The sequence below is a fragment of the Meleagris gallopavo genome, chromosome 8, assembly GCF_905368555.1.
Source record: "Meleagris gallopavo chromosome 8, MGAL_WU_HG_1.1, whole genome shotgun sequence".
Taxonomy (NCBI): Eukaryota; Metazoa; Chordata; class Aves; order Galliformes; family Phasianidae; genus Meleagris; species Meleagris gallopavo.
In genome coordinates, this window is record NC_139411.1 from 9,608,852 (window position 1) to 9,629,884 (window position 21,033).

The following is a 21,033-nucleotide window of genomic DNA, read 5'->3' on the forward strand; positions in this document are numbered from 1 at the left end:
AGTATCCCATCACATGTTGCTGCAGTCTGACAAATGGCAACAGAGGGGCAGTCTGACAAAATGGTGTCTAACACAGAAGTGCAGATGAAACAAAAGTGCGTAAATTAATTCCTCCACGCAGAAAAAAAAATACGTCACCCCTGACGTTCATAGACATTTGCTGAATATTTATAGAGAAAAAACAGTGGATATGAGAACAGTGAGGCATGGGAGGTGTGTTTCAGCAGTGGTGACATCAACAGTGTGTCACCTCCACTAGTGCAGATATTTACAAGTGCAGCATGCAGACTCTTGCTCTCTGCTGGCCAAAATGCCAAATGGTGACAACATTGAAAAATAAGTGTTTTGTAGCTAAGATTTTTCTCTAACAAACTGTGTTATTGTGCTCTTTGTATCTGTTGTTGTTTCTATAGAAATAAACAGAAGCTTTACTTTCAGAGTGACCTATATATTAAGCTGTTTATCATCTGCTGCCAGAATTTCTACTTAATTTTTGTATTCCTTATAAAATGCTTCAGGATACCCCTTCACTTACAAGTCACACTAGTATTATTTTTTTTTTCTTTTTTAGTTGTTACTCTTGTGGAAACTATACTGAAAATAGATTTAACATGCATTTTGTTGCTATTCCTGCCTCTTTTCACTTTTTACCTTCTACTCTTCCAGAAACATCCCTGACACTGCTAGTTTAAATATTCTGACACATTATGCATCTACAAGCCTGTATACCTATCTTCTGGTTCCCTCTGCATTTCTCTTTTATATGTCTCCATGTCTTTCCCCTTCTGCAGAAGTGAATTATGCATTATGCCATTAATGCCATAATCAGTACTGGTTTAACAAAATTAGCTCTACACTGTACACTGGAGACTAACCACTTCCCCTGTTCAACTGTAACCAACTACCTTGTTAACATGAAAAAACTCCTCAGAGCATTATGTAACAATGCTTCCTCTAACATTATTTATCAGGCATGCTAGAGATTTTATTTCGGTATTTAATTAATAAAAGGGTATTTGAATACCAATGGACTAGATTGCTGCCTATTTTCAACTAACATAAACCAGCACTCTGTTTATTACAAGTTCTACATGCTCAGGTAAGTTTCATTTCATACAAGGTCGTTTTGAAAACTGATTTGATAATCTGGGTCACACACAAAATAAAAATATAAAATCAAAAACACAGCTCATTGAAGCAAAAATGACATGTGAAAGTGAGAACTCCACACAATAAACATTTCAGAAATAACTTACTTTTATCTAAGCGTCAGGCTTAATGCAGAACTTCATTTAGCTTTCTCTCACTGCTATTGGTAAAACTAAAGACAGCTAAAGAACAAGGTTAAAGATTCTCTCTCCAGATCTCAGAATGCAGAGCTATTTTACTGTATTATTTTAATAAATCTAAACATTCTTAGCATTATACATCTCAGAATGTGGCTGTGTGCTTTTCCAGTTATGAGACCCGCAACTCCAGGTGGACTGTTCAGCTGACTGCAATATTAGCCAACTTCAACAATAGTAGCCCAGAACTACTATAAAAAATCAGCGGTCAATATTAGAACAGGATGAAGACACTGAACGGGTTACAAGTAGAAAATCCATAGAAACATAACATGGTATTAACTGTAACTGACAACAGTTGACAAACAAAATTGCCCTACACTGCTCTGAAATTTATCATCATAAAACAGATTTACTGCTAGTTAATGTTTTAACTAACATTACTGTTACTAAACCTGCGCAGAATACACAAAACCAAAAATATTTGGGTGGGTACATATTCAGAGCCACAGACACCATTAAACCAGCATCCAATGCTTTAGAGGGTAACTGGTTAGAGAAGTTGCAAATCTCGACAGCATTGACCTGTACCTATTTGCCTGCTGGAATGCTCCAATTTGTATTTATTTACAAATAAAGCATTTCACACCTTTGTGGAACGCTCAGACTCAACACATCTGCCCTCATCACAGTCAGTTACACAAAAGAGATACGTTCCAGTATAAGAAACTGTCCTCTCCCTACACAGCTATTCTAACTGCAAACATCTATGGTGACTTGGATCAAGACAGCCTTCACTTCAGATCTCAATCAGCAAAGAAAAAGATTAAATGGTAGATTTTTGCCTTGTTCAGCCTCATTAGGTTCACGTAGCTCACTTCTCAAGTTTCACCAGGTCCTTTAGGATGGCATCCCTCCCTTCTGTTTTGTCGACTGCACCACTCAGCTTCTGCCATCAGCCAACTTACTGAGGATGCTTTCAATCTCACTACATGTATCATTGGAAAAGATTTTGAAGTGTACTAGTCTCAAGACAGATGTCTAGGGTACACCACTCATCACTGGCCTCCACCTGGTCCTAGACCCATTAACAACAATACTCTGGATGTGACAATCCAACCAATTTTTTATGCATGAAATAGTACACTCTTCAAATCCACATCTCTCCAACTGAAAGATAAGCATATGGTGTAGGACCATGACAAAGTCCAGGTAGGTGACAGCAGTTGCCTTTCCTTTGTCTACCAATGCCGTCACTCCAACTCAGATTGGTCAGACACAAACTGCCCTTGGAGCAGCTGTGCTGGCAGTCTAGGTCACCTTTCCATCTCATACATGCCCAGTTTCCAGGAGGATCTGCTCCATGACCTACCTAGGCACAGATGCGAGACTGACCTGCCTATAGTTCCCCCGGACTTCCCAGATTCCTCTCTTATGAACAAGAATGGTATTTCCCTTTTACCAGCCACTGGGGACTTCACCTGACAGCCACAACTTTTCAATTATGATGGAGAGTAGCTTGGTAATCGTGTTAGCTAGTTCCTTCAGGACCCTGGCATGGCAAGTCATCCAGCCCCATGGATCTGTATACCTTCAGTCCCTTGAGGCGGTCTCTGACTCACTCTGCTTTTACAGTGAAAGGGATTTTGCTCACCTGATTGATGTCTAGAGGTTCAGGGACATGAGAGGCATGGGAAGTATGACTGCCAGTGAAGGATGAGGCAAAGAACTTGTTGAGTACCTCAGCCTACTCTGTGTCTGCTGAAGCCACTTCTCCCTTCTCATTTATCACAGGGGGTACATTCTCCTTGGTCTATCTATTCTGAGCAGTGTATCGGTAGAACCCCTTCCTGCTACTTTTCACATCCCTCGCCAAGTCCAGTTCCATCTCCACCTTGCTTTTCTTGATCTATTTTCTGCATGTCCAGATGGCATCCCTGTATTCTTTCCAGGCCACATAGCCATGCTTTCACTGCCTGTACATATCCTTTCTTTTCCTCTGTTTGACCAGCAGGTCCTTGTTCAGCCGTGCCAATTTCCTGCCTCTTCTGTTTGATTTCCTATGTTAGAGGATGAAGAGCTTGCCGTCTTAGGAAGGTGTCATTGAAGACCTGCTAGCTCCGTCCCATTCCTACGTTCCTAAGGACAGTTTCCCAGGGCACCCCACTCAACAATTAACTAAACAGCTGGAAGTTCACTCTCCTAAATTTCTGAGTCCTGTTTGTAAGGCCCATATTCCTCAAGATCATGAACTCAACCAGAGAACGATTGCTACAGCCCAGACTGCCACCAGTCTTAGCCACTTCAGTGCTCTCCTCTGCACTGGTGAGTGTTCACTTCTGGTTGGTCCAACATGGGGATCAGGAAGTGATCTTCAATGGATTCCAGGAATCTCCTGGATTGTTTGCAGCCATCTGCATTGCTTTACAGCGGACATCTGGCTGATTTAAGTCCTCCATTAGGTTGCAAGTGTGCAAGCACCATGCCTCTTTAGCTACAGGAAGTCCTTGTCAACAAGCATGTCTAATCAGGCAGTCTGTAGTAGACCTCAAGGCACCAGATGTCCTTTATTGGTTTGGACCCTAATTTTAACCCAGATGCTCTCAATGTAATTATGACTATTTCTCAAGAGGCAGATGTTCACAATCTCTCAATTTCTTAACACACAGGGAAACGCCCCTGTCCCTTCTTCTGCCTGGATGTAGGAAGGCCCTACAGAGGGATCTAGACAGGCTGGATTGCTAGGTTGAGGCCAACAGGATAAAGTTTAATAAGACCAAGTGCTGGGTCCTGCACTTTGCCCACAGCAAACCCAAGCAATGCTACAGGCTTGGGGCAGAGTGGCTGGAAGACTGCGTAGAGGAAATGGACCTGGGGACACTGGTTGACACTCAGCTGAACATAAGCCAGCAATGTGCCCAAGTGGCCCAGAAGGCCAATGGCATCCTGGCTTGTATAAGAAGTTGCTAGCAGGAGCAAGGAAGCAGTCATCCCTCTGTACACATGCCTCAAGTATTGTATTCAGTTTTGGGCCCCTCACTACAAGAAAGACACTGAGGCCCTGGAGCACGTTCAGGGAAGAGTAATGAAGCTGGTGAGCCATCTGGAGCACAAGACTTGTGAGGAATAGTTGAGGGAGTTAGGATTGTTCAGTCTGGAGAAGAGGAGGCTCGGAGTAACCTTATCACTCCCTGCAACTACCTGTAAGGAGAATGTGGTGAGGTGGGAGTTGGACTCTTCTCCCATGTAACTTGCAACAGGACTAGAGGGAATGGCCTCAAGTTGCACCAGCAGAGATTGAGGTTGGACATTAGGAAATACTTCTCCAAGAAAGTGGTCAGGTGCTGGAATGGGTTGCTCAGGGAGGCGGTGGAGTCATCATCCTTGGAGGTGTTCATGAAACATTCAGATGTTGTACTGAGGGACATGGTTTAGTGGGTAACAAGGGTGATAGACAGATGGTTGGACTGGATGATTTTAGAGGACTTTTCCAACCTTGGTGATTCTGTGATTCTTTCCTTTCTATCTCTTCTGAAAAGCTTGTAGCTCTCAATCATTGTGCTCCAGTTGTGCAACTCATCCCACCAGTTGTATGACAGTTTTCTAACTATGTCATGGCTTCCACCTCCTCCTAGTTGTTTCCCACACTGCATGCATTGGTGTAGAGGATCTTCAGCGAGGCTACCAGCAGAGTTAGCTTCCTCAAGAAGCTCCTGAGGTTCCTTAGAGACAAATTTAATCAAATCTGAGGTTCTTCCTCACTGCTTCCTAAAATGACAGCATTATTTGTCCCCTTCTTCATCAAACATAGTTTAAATTTCTGCTGATCAGTCCATTCAGCTTGCTTCCCGAAATACTCTTGTCCCACTTGTCATGGTTTTATGGTTTTTTTTTTGGTTTTCAGTGTTCCGCATCAAAACATCATGTAGTGTACTGGGAGTTAAAGTGTTAATGCTCCAATTCCAGGTACCTATCCCTATACATCACGGAAGTCATGGGATCTGGCCCTTCCAGGTGGGGTGGTCTCCTACTGCCTGGCAGTGGGTGCTGGAGGGTGCTTTCCTAGCCGTTCCAAGCTTTTCAGATTTGACTCAGTCTCGGGAACTCTCTCTCTCATATCTTATTTGATTTATTAGTCTCGATTTCAATTAGATTGTATTATATTGTGTTATCTTGCATTCCGGTATCATTGTTAGTAAAATAAGTTTTCCTCCATAAATTGTTGCCGCTGTTTTTTTTCTTCCTCCCTTCCTTCCTTCCCATTTTGTTTGTGTGGGGGGGGGGGGGGAGGGGGAAGAGGGCAGTGGCCTATTGTCCCCTGTCACGGGTGTAAATTAATCTAGTTAACTCCATGACACCACCTGGTTGGTTATCTCCCATCCAACAATGTGTCCAGTTTCTCATATACTTGTATTCACACGCACACATTTTTTTAAAAAAAGATTATGTCAACAAAAAGAAAAAAAACCCTAAGAGCAAAACTGCTAGTTCACAGCTCTGGAATTCTACAAACTACTCAACATAAGTTCACAGACTCTAGAAATAGCTGAAGGAGTACCGTAGCATACCAACCAATGAGATAAGATTGCAATTTCTCACCCTGCTCAAGGCTTACACCAATAGGTTTAATGACTTCCTAGAATCACCCTACTTTTCTCCGTTGATATTTAATTAACCACATCAGTGCTGCAAAATAATTACACAGAACTATTCAACCCTGTATATCAACATACATGGTTAGTAAGCTGGTAAACAATACTGTTAGTGAAGGAAGTGTTTACTAGCTAACAATTAATTATACAAATTGGCTCCTATAATTAAAATTCAAATTAAAATATGGATTACAATAATGTATGAGAAAGAAAACAGAAACAGTTCATACTGCATGACAGCTAGGATGTTACCTGAAACCTTAGGCGTTATCATTGTCAATCCTGAAAAGCTCTCTCCCTTTAAATGAAAACAAAACATTTTATAACAGAAGGCCTTTCACTGATATCTACACAGAACTGTAGTCAGAAGTTCTCCTGCCCTCCAGAAATCAAATCAAAAGAAGTTGTATAAACTTTTGCAAGATACAGCTTGTGGCAATGTCTGAATTCCAGCAACTTCAGACCTTTTACTTGCTCTGGGAGGACATCTCCCATCTTAAAAAAGAGGACAAAATTTAATGAAGAGAATAAACAGGTCAGTGCCTAAGGCACTTTATGTAGCTCCCAAACCAACAACTCCTACATCATACGTACAAAAACATCAGATGAATTTGAGTAATTCTTTTTAAACACCTCTTTCAATAATAAGAAAATAACATTTCAGAACTTCACGTATGTTAAATCTTTTAATACTCTTGGAATGTTTTTCTTTAAAGCTACCTTTTCCCAGCATTCCTATCAAAACAACTAATCACAGCCTTATCTTTGCAATTTCACTTCAGTCATTTTCCATAAATCTATGTTTCTGACAAATAGGTAATTGTTACAACACAGTAAAACTGATGTGTGCACCAAAGCCACAGACAAGCGGGAAACTATCTTTCACACCAAAGGCTGGTTTCACAAATGAATGGATTTCTAAAGGGCCATTACAATTCAGCCACTGCAGGGCCTTCGGCCAGCTGCAACACAATATTCCTATATTAAACATCTCTGCTGCTTTTCTCCAAGCATTGAGACACAATGCCAAGTCAGTGTTAAGTGGTGTGGCATCCTCACAGCAGGATTAAAAAGCAGGAAAAAAAAAAAAAACTTGCATTCAGGTAACTTTTTGTTTTTACGTTTTACAATTATCTGGATGACTCATTTTTTTTCTTCCACTAAGCTTTCCAACAATTGCAATGCTGACAACTTCTGTTTCCTGGAACTGAAAGGAGAATAATTCAGAGAAACGTTTGTACAGAAAAGTACCTTAATGATCATCGGAAAGCAGTGATGAAGTCTTTCATACATCCTTGATCAAGGCAGGAAACAGAACATACGTGTATCAATTCTTTCTACCATAAGCTAAAAATGCAATTATTTTTTACAGATTCAAAGGACATTATACAATTTAGTATTTTCAGCATTATTTAAAGATCTTTATTCTTCTTCTGATTCCTCTGAGCAGGTATTGAAAAAGTATACATATCCAGAAAAGGTATGTACATATACCACTCTTTCAGTGAGTAGCTTTAAGGGTAAGTAATAGCAACAAATGATTAAGTACAAATACTGACTAAAATACTGCTCTAATCCAAAGTGTCTCTCTCTCATTTTCACTGGTGACAGGCCATTCACGTGCGCTCCTAAAAGCTTGATATTTTTCACATAAAGTACTTAATTCAAAAAATAAATCATTTTGAATAGAAACTGAAACTAATTATTTAGCAATCTACAAAAAGAAGGTGCATCTCACATTGCTTTATATTGTTGCTTCATGAGCTGATTTTTTAGACTGAAATTTTGGATTTTCTAATTCAGAAAACTAGGTCTTAAAAAGCAAGGCCATTAGACTTAGAATTCACAAAAGATTAAGTAGCACCTGTTAACACTGACAAGTTTAAAAAAAAAAAAAAAGGATGAGGAAATTCAACTTCCAGAACACATAAACCCTTGTTTTGCAATCTACTCTAAAAACTCAATCAAGAAACATGCAACAAAAATATGTATCTATCTCATTTTGCTGGACAAGAACTCAGCCGATCACCATCAGTCACATTGTGCCATAAACTCAGCTCAGCTGCAGAACCTTCCACAAGGATGGAAGTGCCAAGAAAACACCATGGAGCACTGCCACAAAATAATGGCTATGAAGGCACTTGCTAGACTGATGGAAGCAGTGGGAGGTAAAGGTGAACTCGCAAATGTCTCTTGCATTAAGTTCTTGGCAAGAGTTCTTTACAACCAATCCTGCCCCTGATTTATATTCTTTTCTCTCTTTTTGTTTTCCTCATTGAACAACAATCAGTTCTGCTGCACAGGCATGAAAGTCTTGAAGTTTGGGTGTATGCTAAACCCGTAGAAAAAACTCCACATACTAAATTGAGTCAAAATTTTAAATTATGTTTTAAAGCTAAGAACATGAATAAGAAGCTTTTTATGAAATAGACCCATTATATTTACAGTGGTTATAAAGTACAATTATAAGGCAATCCATAATTCACTCATACTAAAGTACAGGTATATAAGTATGTTAGATAACTAAGGTATCTTTAAAGGAAAGTAAATGTTATACTGATCCAGTGATAAAAATCTGATCTCATCCACAGCACGTAAAAAAAAAAAATACAGACATGTTTATACATCCTCTATATTCTACATTTCAAGTCCTTTAAAAACATAATTTATTTTCTATTTTTCCTTAATTCTCTCAGTTAACATGTAAGTAATTTTTCTCGGGTGTATTAGTTTTCCTTCTCTTAGTGCACAGTATCATGAGCTGTGCTCCCACAGCTACTATAAAAGCCATCCATAGACAGCAAATTCCAATAGCAGTGAAGCTGGAAGTAATCTCCTAGCTACAGTTTATATGGAATAAATTTTGTACTAACAAATGTTTCTGTATCACATGAAGATTTTCTGTCAATGAAGTTCAAATGTTTATAATACGAATTCCTTCATTGATTTGTATAATGCATTATCTATTCTAGGACACCAAAATTTACAACCAACATTTACATACAAAATCATTCAGGTTTCCAAACTGCAGATGAACTCTGTAGCATCCAGAAAAAAGCTTGCATGCGTACTCACCATTAAGCACATAAATACAATTCAAAGACTGTGCTCCTTATAAATTCACTGAAAAACACTCTCATTGATCTTATATCTTGCTTACAGAATACCAGCCTTGAAAAAAAGCAAATGAATTCCTTGTTTATCATTGCAAAGCAATGAACACATAAGAAACAGTCCTGACACATATAAACGTCCATCCAACAAGATTTACACAGGTTACTACTAAGTTTCAAAGGAAACAAATTTCTGAGCAAGTCTAGGATTATAATCCATAAATGATTTCTAAAGAAGGCTGATGGTGTACTTGTTAATTAAAACTTGAAAAAGCACCATGAACTTCCCATCACAAAAATACACAGGATATTGCCCACCCACTCCTTTACCTGACTATCTGAGTAGAAGCAAACTGATACTGGTTGACTGACAATAGAGAGAGAGAACATGACTAGGTGACTTAATTCTGTCCTGAGTCTGGGAAGATGTCTCCTGGGGTCTGGTAACAGCTGCCTGTGTTTTTCAGAAGGATAATGTTTCAGAAAATTGACATGAATAGAACAATTCAGATGGAAGGGACCTTCAAAGATCATTTAAGTCCAGCTGCCTGACCATTTCAGGGCTAACCAAATCTTCAGTAGATTAACAAGGGTATTATCCAAGTATTTCTTGAACATTGATAGACATGGGGCACCAACCACCTCACTAGGAAGCCCATTCCAGTATTCAATATCCTCGCAGGAATGAAATTTTTCCTAACATCCAGTCTGAAAGTCCTGTGCTGCACCTTTGTGCTGTCCCCATGTGTTCTGTCATCAGTGACCAGGGAGAAGGGACTGGCATTTCTCTTTCCACTTTCAATACTATTTTAGCACTTATTAAAAAGAAGTTTAATGTTACGATATTAAAGTGTGAGCAATGCAAAATGACATGTTCACGTTATTGCATACTGCATCAGTTTGGTTTCTTTTAAAGAGCTTTTCCAGAAGAATAACATACTGAAAAAAAAAACATCTAACAGTAGGTGCCTTTTATCTTAGCCAAGTTGTCAAAAAACAAAAACATCAAACATCTCTGTTGAACAACTATCACTTGTCTTTCTTACGATGAGAAATTCTAGTCCATGACATCCTATTCTTCTTCCTAATTTCCTTGTTTTCTTCTTTTTGAAAACAAGTTCAGCTACTATGCTTACCTTTATGTATGCACTTAGGTCTTCAGAGTGAAATGATTTCTCCTACATTTGCACCTTCAGAATTATTCTGTTATGGGCAACAGACAACACAGAAGAGTTCTGTCAAAACCAAGATTTCTGGGGACGTGCCATGGAATCACAATCATCACAATTACTAACAATTTGAGAAACTTCTGGTTTCTCAAGTTATCTGAGAAACAAATAACTGCCAGTACACTTCTGTGCCAGCTGTCTTTATGCCATTAGCAAAAATATTAACCAAGCATGATGAGCTGGAATCCCTGTTGAACCAAGACTACACCCCCTTAGGAGCTTGCATAACTTACAGTACACCCCACCTCAACAGCTAAAAATGTCAGCCATGTCATATGGTGAATACACCCCTCAGACAAAGAATTCTGGTCTTCTGGATGTTTATCTTTTCTTCCTTTGCTTCACACTTATGCAATAAAAACTGTGATTAAGAGGATTAATGAAAACATCACCATTTATCACTGAAGCTCAATCTGTAACAGTGAACTTGAGCCTTATTTAATTACATAAAGGCGCAAAAATTTTCATATTATGAATTCAGGAATAACTGCAAGGTGCTGGAATTTTATAAGGCCCAAAATACCAAGGTTAAAAGCCCTGAAATTTTCTTGTGGTTAAAAATACAGCCTTTACTTTAAGATAATTAAATTTTCTCCACAATTTTCTCCACTCACCACTAAGAACATACTAGCTCTCCATTAAGCATCCTTCTACTAACTCCAATATATTAAGAACAAGTTACTATTCTTTGAAGGCCTCCTTCCATCTTGTCTATATTCTTCCAATTAATGCTGATAGGTTCCTTTCATCAAAATTATAATTTTTTTTTTTTTTACATTTAAAGCATTTGTGCATTTTTCCTGTGCTGCCTGTTACTTCTGAGAAAGCGCCCCTACAATTACCACTTCCATCTTCACAATACCCTTTTGCATGCTTATTGCAAACAACCCACCAGAGCAGCATCCAAAAACATCAAGCTTGCTGGTACAACAGTAAGGATGACAACACTATTGATGGCCATGACACAAACTTTTAAACCAGGTCAGTTTGTTAGAGGACTCTATTCAGCACAGTAATAAATCTTAGCTTACATAGGAAACCAGAGGTTCAGGCCTAACTCTTGATGCTGCTAGCATTAACTTTGTGTTTTAGGAGTTAACTTTCTTCTAAACAACTTGCAGAAAAATTTATCTGTAAGTAAAGATGGGAAAAATGCTGTTTCACATGTTTGTGGGCTTTTTTTTTTTTCATTTGGTTTTGTAGCTGCATTGTTTGCTACGTAGTCACAGACTTATATAAAATTAGCATACACTTAGTAGCTAAATTGCTAAAACAGATGAGATAAAATCTTGGGATTTAACAGAATCAAAGCAATGAAAAAGCTACAAGAAAGGAACTCAGTTATCCTATTCTCACTGATGTGTTATTAACTAACTCCGGCCTGAACAAGCAGGCTACACACTGGTCTCCTAGAACTGAGAATAGGACAAAAGTGAGACTACTGAAGGGGCATTCTGAAGCACTTTATTGCTGAGAATGCAAGTAAGTTAGCAGACTGAAGGTAGTTTCCATTTCAATAACAAATAATTGTGTTAACTAGCTAAGAAAGATGCTGAAAAACATCAAGAATGAGATATGAAAAAAAAATAGTTAATTTACCATGGATAGATTGATCTTAGATATTAGTATGGTAATGTAAATCCACTTCCCATCCCATAAGAATTCTGCTTAGAAGTACTTGTCTTATTTACAAAAAACAAAGAAATGGAAAAAAAAACCCACACTCCAGTTCTGTCTGCAGATTACACTCCACAACATAATCCTGCATCCACCTGTGGGGAGCTGCAATGCATTGTTATGCATATGAGTTCCATAAATTAAACAGTAATATGAAAATGAGTATGATGATATACTCTGCAAGTCGGAGTATTTGCTGTTTTGACACAGATGTAACTACATGATGATACAACAGGACGTTTATTCTGTATAAAAGAACAGTAACATGTGCTAGCAAAAAACAAAAAGCCTCAGATTTTATCTTATGGATGAAATTCCTTAGCACTCAACTGTGTGAAAACTAAAAAACTGCTGAACAGTAGTCATTTTTCTTGTCTTCTGATTATGCTCTGAAAAAGAGCAATAAAAGATTCTCCTTTGATATTCTCAACATTAACGAAGATGCTCCAATTATCTATTAGTTTAACTTCTACAGATGTAGAGTTTTGCAATTAACAAAACTAATTTTGTTTTTCAATAGCTAAGTAAAATCAATTCTAAAAACATGTAAATAAAGGTAAAGATATTAGCTTTATTTAGTGCTGAACAGTCTAGAACATTCAGTCATAGAAATGAGTGATCCCTAGCACTAAGAATACTTAATTCGTACTGTCTCTGAAAGGGGTGGAAATACTAATCTTGCAGTTGTCAGTTCTTCAATACGTAAAGCAAAAATCCATCAATAGATGCAGATTAATAAATTCCACTTCAGTTTAAGCTATCTGCTACAAAATTATGTGTTATCGTGGATGGCATTTTGTGGTTGCTGATGATTTTAATTTTTCAGAATTCTAGTCATTTTTTCCCCGATAATTGTTAGCTCTGAGAAGAAGAAAACTTACATGAAGGAACTTAGTCCTCTCCTACCAGATGTTTAGAGATTAAAAAACTATCACAAGGCTTCTTGAAAGTTTGTTGTATGCTCCACTCAGGAAACAACAAGAATTAGATGATTTTGTTTTGCCAACTTCATTTAGAACTATAATGAGCTGCCCTCAGCATCCAATTTCCTGGGCTAATACAGTTAAAATTTGCCATACAACGGAGTTAAAAATTAGAAATAAGTTTAGATAGTGTGACAACTGAGAGATATCTTTCCCCATGGTATGTGAAGAGAAATACTCATTTGCAGAAACTAGTGGCAGATGTAGAATGCCAAGAAAGAGAACAGCGGTCCTATTCCTTGTCTGAGAAAAAGGAAGTGGTGTCATGTCATATCCTTTTTAATTTACTGTCAGTAGATTTCTTTTGATTATCAAATACTATAATTTCAACCCCGCTGGGTTTTGCAAACATTTTGATTGATATGTTTGGGTTGTTAATATGCATATACATAAAGAGACTTTACAAATAAATAAGGAACTCAATTTTTTCATAGAAATTGTACCAAATAGCAGGCTATTAATTAAGAAGGAATTAATTCGGGTAAACCTTTCATGGTCATTCTTAACCAAGTTGAATGTTGATTTTCAGTCAGATGAATGAATTTATCTTTATTCCAGTCTCTATCACTGATCCATGTGACAGAGCCATTTTTCTTCACTTCTTCTACAGTCTATCTACCTAAACTTTTTTTCCCAGGACTAGGAATCCAGGTAAGGGGCCACAGACCTAACTAAGCAAGACATGCCAGGACCAAAACTATAAGCAAAGTTCCCCCAACACATTTTAGATAATTTTAGAAGTAGCTAAAGTAATAAGAGCCAGCCTTTATTTTTTTCCATACTATCATATTTATTAAGAAAATTAAATAGTTTTAATACTTTTCATATTCTCTTTTTGCATTTTTTTTGTAAACTATATGATTCTTTGAGGCTGACAGAGCAGTGGAACAGGCTGCCGAAAGAGGCTTTAAAGCCCTCCTCTGAAGATATTCAAAACCACCTGGACACTTTCCTGTGCAACCTGCTGTAGGCAACCTGCGTTAACAGTGAACATGGACCACAGAGGTTCTTTCCAGCCTCTATGATTCTGACAGCCGGGGACAGAGACTTTTTTTTTTTTTTTTTTAAAGGGCATGTAGTAACAGGACAAGAGATGGTTTAAATTGGAAGAGGGTAGATGGGTAGATTTAGACTAGATACCAGAAGAAATTCTTTACTGTGAGGGTGATGAGACACTGGAACAGGTTGCCCCGGGAAATTGTGGACATCCCCTCACAGGCAGCATTCAAGGCCAGGCTGGATGGGGCTGTGAGCAACCAGGTCTAGAGGGAAGCCCATAGCAAGGAGTTGGAACTAAATGATCTTAAAGGTCCCTTTCCAATCCAAATCATTCTACGATTCTTACAGTTTGTTATGATGCAATACTATAGCTTCAGCTACAAAGTTACTAAATAATTTATTTCACTATGTATTTTTAGAACTCAAGAATCTTTCTCCCTTAGGTCTTTTAACATCATTTAGAGAGATCTTCAATACTCGTGTTGGATTCCTTTTATTAGAAACCTGTATATCAAATTACAATATTTGGTGGTTTATTTTTTTTTAATAACACATTAACCCTTGCATGTATCTGCTATTATATTTCACTACACTAAAATATCTATGCACTTACACATATGTGCTTCCTCTTACTGCCAATTATCAGCAATAAAATTCAGCTTACAGATCCTAGTTTGTGGAAATCAGTACTTCTTGTCTAACAGAAACAATGGAACACAGTCAAGACCAAAAAAAAAACATCAAGTATTAGGCAGTAGGCAAAACCCTCAAGTTTATGTATCATAGTATTACATCTGACTTCTGTATTAGAAGATCAGGCTACAAAGAATATGATTTGTACATTTGTGTACTGAGCAAAAAGAGATGAGGAACACAAAGTTCACTTCATTGCCTCCACTTCTATTAAATTCCTCAGCCTCAGCTTGGTATAGCTGACCTTTAACCACAGCAGCAGGAAATTTGCATCTGTGCCAAAAGAAAAGATAATCAGAGGATTCCTTCCTGCTCCGATCAAATTCCTTTTTTAATCTCAAGTTCACCCAGCCTATCGTTCCACTTCTCAGAAATCATTACATCTCTTTGATAGAGCAGCTCAGGAGAACAGCCTGTCAGCTTTCCCAAACAAGAAATTTCCAGTTACAGAATATCTGTTTTTCAGCTTGTGTAGACCGGATATTTCAGTCTTCCATTTTACTTATCTTTTGTTCACTATCACATATTTGATCACAAAACACTATTGCATAATTGATCATAAACTGTTTTCACCTCCAACAGAAGTAAAACACAAGCTAGAATACAATCTTCACCAAAAGCAGACACGTCTTAAAAGGCATGATAAGGAACGTACAACCAAGTCCCCTAAAGCTTTTCATGATAATTTTGATAACCAGTGTTTTTTTGATTCATTACAGAGCAAGTTTTAAAAATTTCTAAAAGACAAGAACATGGAAGTGTTTCCATATAATCAAGTATCACCTTGAGATGTGCAATTTCATCAGAACATTTCAAATGAAAAGGCATTTCAAACCAAAACCTAAATGCATGAAATCTCAAAACAGTTAATTTTCATTTTTTTGAAATATCTGTACCAAAATTAATGCATTACATTAAGGAGTTACTACTAAAAAATAATTTTCTAACCAAAATATACTTCGGGGAATTTATTTTAAGGAAGATTCACAAAGATAGAGACTGAACTTTAATCCAAATATGGCTGTTGTTTTTTTATTACTATTTCTACAGTATATCTCGATTTTATTATTATTCAGACAAATATTTGATAAAGTATGTGCAGGATTAAGGTGTAAAGTAGCTAGAATAACCTACATTTGAAGAATGTATGATGTAACCTTTGATACTTATGAAAATACTTCAGCTACTGAAGCTTCATATTCAATATCCATTTCCCACATGGAGGGAGTTCACTGTAATAGCCCAGGTGGGGTTTGTGTTTTGGCTGGTTGTTTGGTTTTTTTTTGTGCTTTGCTTGTTTAGTTCTTTTTTTCTTTTTTTTTTTTTTAAATCTATGTAATTAGGACTACTTTGTTTCCTCTATACATCTGAAGGCACTATTTTACATTCACAACCAAGAGATTAAGCTTTGAGAAATCATTGTGCAAAGATGTAAGCCTAGCCATGTCAAATACCTTGCCACTGCCTGAGCTCTTCAAACACCAGCACCATTCACAAACCACCATACTCTTTATTGTAGTTTCCACAGAAATAAATTGGAGCCATTACTTTTGGAGCAACCTACATAACATCCCAAGCCTCTTAGCACATTTTTTTTTTTTTTTAACAAAAGATAGAACCTCTAGGCCAAAGAACAGTTAATAAAATCAGGAGACAGATAACAAAAGAAAACGAGGAAGAAAACACCTTCAGAAGTTTTGATTTGCTGATTAAAATAGAAACCACAAAGCACCTCTCAATATTTAATGAAGAACTTCAAATTTCCATATCAAATTCCCTGCTGGGGAAACCTTGGCAAGAACATGAACCTACAACCTCTACCTTGATCTACTCTATTTATCCAGAACACTATCTCATAACCTACTATTCAAATACCCTTGATCTTTTAGAAATAGATGGGAAAAAAATGCACTAAGACAGTGAAGATATCAAATTCAAAACTGCTATTGGAGCATAAGAAAATGCAACAATGTTTGTCTAAAAAAAAAAAAACCACACACACTTTCCAAGGTACAATTAATCTCACATCACTTCAGCTATCTAGAAAATAGAAGCTGAAACTAATAATTCAAACTAAAAAGGACAGGCACTTACAAAGATAAATCATCTTTGAGAAATCATTATCTTGGGTTAAGAGTAAGCTGGGGTAGATAAGGTCCTATACTGAAAAAAAAAGACTAAAACAATCTCAGAATACCTGACTTTTTATACTTAGAAAGGAGGACAGACCAAACTAAATGAATAAAGCAATACTGGTGGTTACTAATGCAGAGAAAGGATTCTTATCATTTATTTTAATCTGAATTGAGAAGTGAAGGCTTAAACTAGAAATAGCACAAATACCAGTGATTTGTTTTACTTCTTAAAATGGACTTGCATCTCAATGCTACAACCTAAAATTCACTACATTATCTATCACCACTGGGTGTACAGGCAGCAATATTAAACTCAATTCTGTGCAAGTGGAGAGCTGAATATACAAATATACAGGTCTTGCTGGTCTGTATTCAAAAATTTATTTTACAAATTTCTGCACACAAATGAAAATGTTACGAGTAAAATCAATTCAGCAACAGCAGTAATTTAAAACTGACAGAATCATAGAAAGCGATAACGTGTACTAACTTCTACAAAGGGCTAATTAGACTAAGAAAATTGTTGATTCAAAGGTTGGCTCACTGATGATTTTGAAAATACATTATGAATGTTGTGTTATATTATGCTTTCTTGTTTCTGTTTTGAATTGATATAATCTAATTACTCACTGGTGCAACACTAGCATCATCACTTCAGCTAAACAATGTTGTATGGAGCATGACCAACTGGAACAGTAATATTTTTAATGAAATTACTTACAGAAATTAATCTCCAGATGATGTTTTTGTTTGGACAGAATTTCAGCTGACTGTATACATCTGATTTTACAACACATGTTGAATTGCAAAATTTATCTTTATGTACTAAAAAAAGCTTTCTATTTCCCCCTCCCTTTTTTTTTTTTTTAAATGTCATAACTATGTTTTACAGGCACAATGCTAATATCAAGCAGAAATGGAGAGACTTGTTTACATAAGCATGGCCTTCATGAGGCTGCCACAAAAGTGCTTGACTGTTAGCTGTACTACATATTCCATAGTGAGATCCAGGCATGTAGATCCTGCTACTCCTCCAAGAACAGGATGAGGAGGAAACACATGGCCCTGGTAAAAACAGCAGAATAACCAAAAAGTCACAGCTGACAGAGAGATTTAGCTTTTTTTTTTCCTCCCAACCTCAGGAATAAGTCCAGAGGAAATTCAGCAGAAACTGTAAGCCAAAAATCTCACTGAGGGCATAGCATCCCCACTAACCTCTGATTTTTATTTTTATTTTGCCACAGTATTCAGAGAAGAAAATAAAATAATTACTTATGAAGATTTGCAAAGAGATATCAGGATACTAGATGGTAAAACAGAGGGTGGCATTCAATCTAGAGAATGTGAACAGTTATTTAGGGGAAAAAAAATAAAGAGTGTCTAGTATTAGTAGGGTATGCTTGCAGCCCACAAGGACAGCTGTATCCTGGGCTGTTCTCCAAGGCAGAAAGTAGGGTTTGCTAGCATCTGAGCTGCTTTCCAGGAGTCAGAGTTTACAAGTAACTTCGAGAGATCATATGTTCCATAAAGCGTATTTGCACCTGAAAAAAAGTTTTTCTTCTTAAAGTATTTTGTATATAATAATATGGACTGCTGCATTTCCACCACTGGCTTCTGCCATATGATCTGTTGCCCACACCAGAACTCCTTATATATGACAACTACACATGGATGTTAAAACTGCCTTCCTATCGATATTACAATTATCTGATATCTACCTTATCAGTTTTTTGATATATTGTTGCTGTCTTATGTAATTCTTTGCAAGTAATTTCACTTACTTCTTGAAGTGTTTTACCTGTAACTGTCACGCCCGTTGTTATTCCATAGCTATATGGCATATACTGCCCACAGTCTTACTTTACTAAGTCACTTCAATTATTCTCAATTACAGGGAAGCCGAAGCTCAATTCTGCAATGGTGTACATGAGTAGCATTCCAGCTTTGTGTTTCATAACCGGAGAACTGCAGAAGGATTTGCTTGATTTTTTATTTTATTTCATTTTTTTTAAATAATGAAGGGAATAAATAATAAAGGAATATAAAAAAAATAGAGAAACAAGAAAGTGAATACTCTCCAGCAAACATGGAAATAATATCTGCTATTTAAGAACTCACTAATCAAATGCAATGATGCATGAAAACTTCATGGAATCTGGAAACAATGTACAGAGTTAGACCTTCAATTATGTGACATCCAGTAGAAAATTGCAGCAACAGCATCACATCATGAAATATATCCCTAACAAAAGGCATGGAAGCCATCTCAAAGAGGACAAGTGATACTTATAATCAGAAGTTTCACCACAGAAAAGTAAGTAAAGTGATAAATAAAACGGATAATACAAGTACCAAAGATTCAAAACCCATTTATTTCCTTTCAATTTGTCTTGTCTTTCTTGCATGATCAAGCTCTCTGGAAACTCGTTTAGCTATATCTGATCTCTCTGGGCTATCAATTACCCACGGAACCATGTTCGGTTGGAAAACAAGCTGCAGAAAATTAAGATTACTAAGATCTAATTCTATCTACCTGCTGTGTTGCTCAGTAAATTAAAACAACAGTACAGTGCAATGTAACTTTCATTTAGAAAAAAGAAGTATTTTCTAAGTAACATCTTTTGAAATGCTAAAAACCAAAACATGCTTCCAATTCACTGCTTTAATGTATTTAAATGCCCCTTGATTTATATTAATTGAATTGTGATCTCACTTTCCTCAGGACATCTGCCATATTCTTTTTCTTTGCTGACACTGTTGAAAATGACTGATTTTTTAATTTGAAATCAGGTAAGTCTGCTTGTAGGTACAAGATCTCTTAGTGACCACTTGCTTAGCCATTAATACTTCTTCATTTTTGTTTGTTTTTCTTCTGGTAGGCTAGCAGCTGGTGGATGCAGCGTAACTATTATCTAACTAATGTTCTGGTGAGCTTAGCAACATAGTTTAACAAAAAGCCACTGAATATCAAACAAGCTCCTGAGAAATATAGTACTTTAAACCGATATAAGAATTTTCAAATTCATTATTTCAGTTCTGGTAGATATCCAAAAGATAATTTCAATCGTACATTCATTTTGAATAGCCATGTATGATGTAAACACCAGTAAAGAGACAAGTTAGAACAACTAATCACACAACAGCACATGACACTGTGTACAATCTCTATGAAAGCCAGTTACTTAAAACATTTCGTTAAGTGTGTATTGTTCAGTATAGGCACTATATGAAGTTACAACATAAATATACACACATCCTATGTAGTTGCATATTCACTAAGATTAGCCTACTACATCTTAGAACAACTGTCTTTTAACGATTTGAGCTATTACTCCCTAAAAATCACACATTGCATAGAGTACTCAGAGAATATTTCTGTGGCAACGCATACAAAAATTTCTCAAAGCAGAATTCCCTCCATCAAATTTCTACTCAGTCAAGCAGTATAAATTGTCAATACCACAAAACCCATTATCTTATTACATACCATTACATAATATAAAATACGTACATAATGTACAAAAGTAGAGTATATTTACTATGGCCCTAGGCCATTAATGCTTTCTAACCTGAAATACCACCTTGATTCCTTCGTGATATTTGGCACCAAAGGGAATACTGCAGAGGCAATTTACTTAGGCCATGCAGTTAGGAAAAAAAAAAGCGTAAGACCATCAAACATACCTCCACAAGTCTGCTGGTATGTTCTCGAAATATAGCAGCATACTCTTTTATTTCTTTTTCTCTTCCATTTTTAGCAGCTTCAATGAGAACTAGAAGCGGAACTGTGGTATCTAAGAAGGAGTCTGAGATGTGATCTATAATGGCTTTACGAAGCTGCAAAATAAAGCATTATATTAATATCAGCTATTTACGAAATTCTACTATATATACACACTGTGTTACATATTAACAAACTGCATTTGTGAGTAAAATTCACTGTCATTATGTATTAGTATAACAAACATGTACACACTGCAGTCCTGCATTAAGGGTAGGGTTACGTTACTAAAACTACAGTTTTCCCATTTAAACAGGAAATACTCTCTAGAGTTAGGGACAGTTTTAACTTACCAGTACATAAATCTGCACACTTGTACGTGCGACTAGATGAGTGTGTGTACGGTAACATAAAACACTAAAAAGCTGTATTAGTCCTCTCAAAAAAATCAATAGAGTCAAACAAATACTCATGTTCTCTGATGAACAGAATAAACCACTTAAATAATCCCAGACATTAAAAATCACCTTTAGTCTAAACCTAAT

At 36.8% G+C, this 21,033-nt stretch overlaps 1 protein-coding gene across 5 annotated transcripts in view; it reads right to left on the reverse strand.

Moving 5' to 3' along the window:
* The window catches only part of CTNNA3 (catenin alpha 3), a 422,209-nt gene that overhangs the window by 137,704 nt on the left and 263,472 nt on the right, over positions 1 to 21,033 (reverse strand). For all 5 annotated transcript variants that reach the window (XM_031554365.2, XM_085230255.1, XM_085230251.1 and 2 more), the window contains one exon: positions 20,452 to 20,604. In XM_031554365.2, coding sequence (XP_031410225.2) covers positions 20,452 to 20,604 — 153 coding nt within the window. The remainder of the gene's footprint in view (positions 1 to 20,451; positions 20,605 to 21,033) is intronic.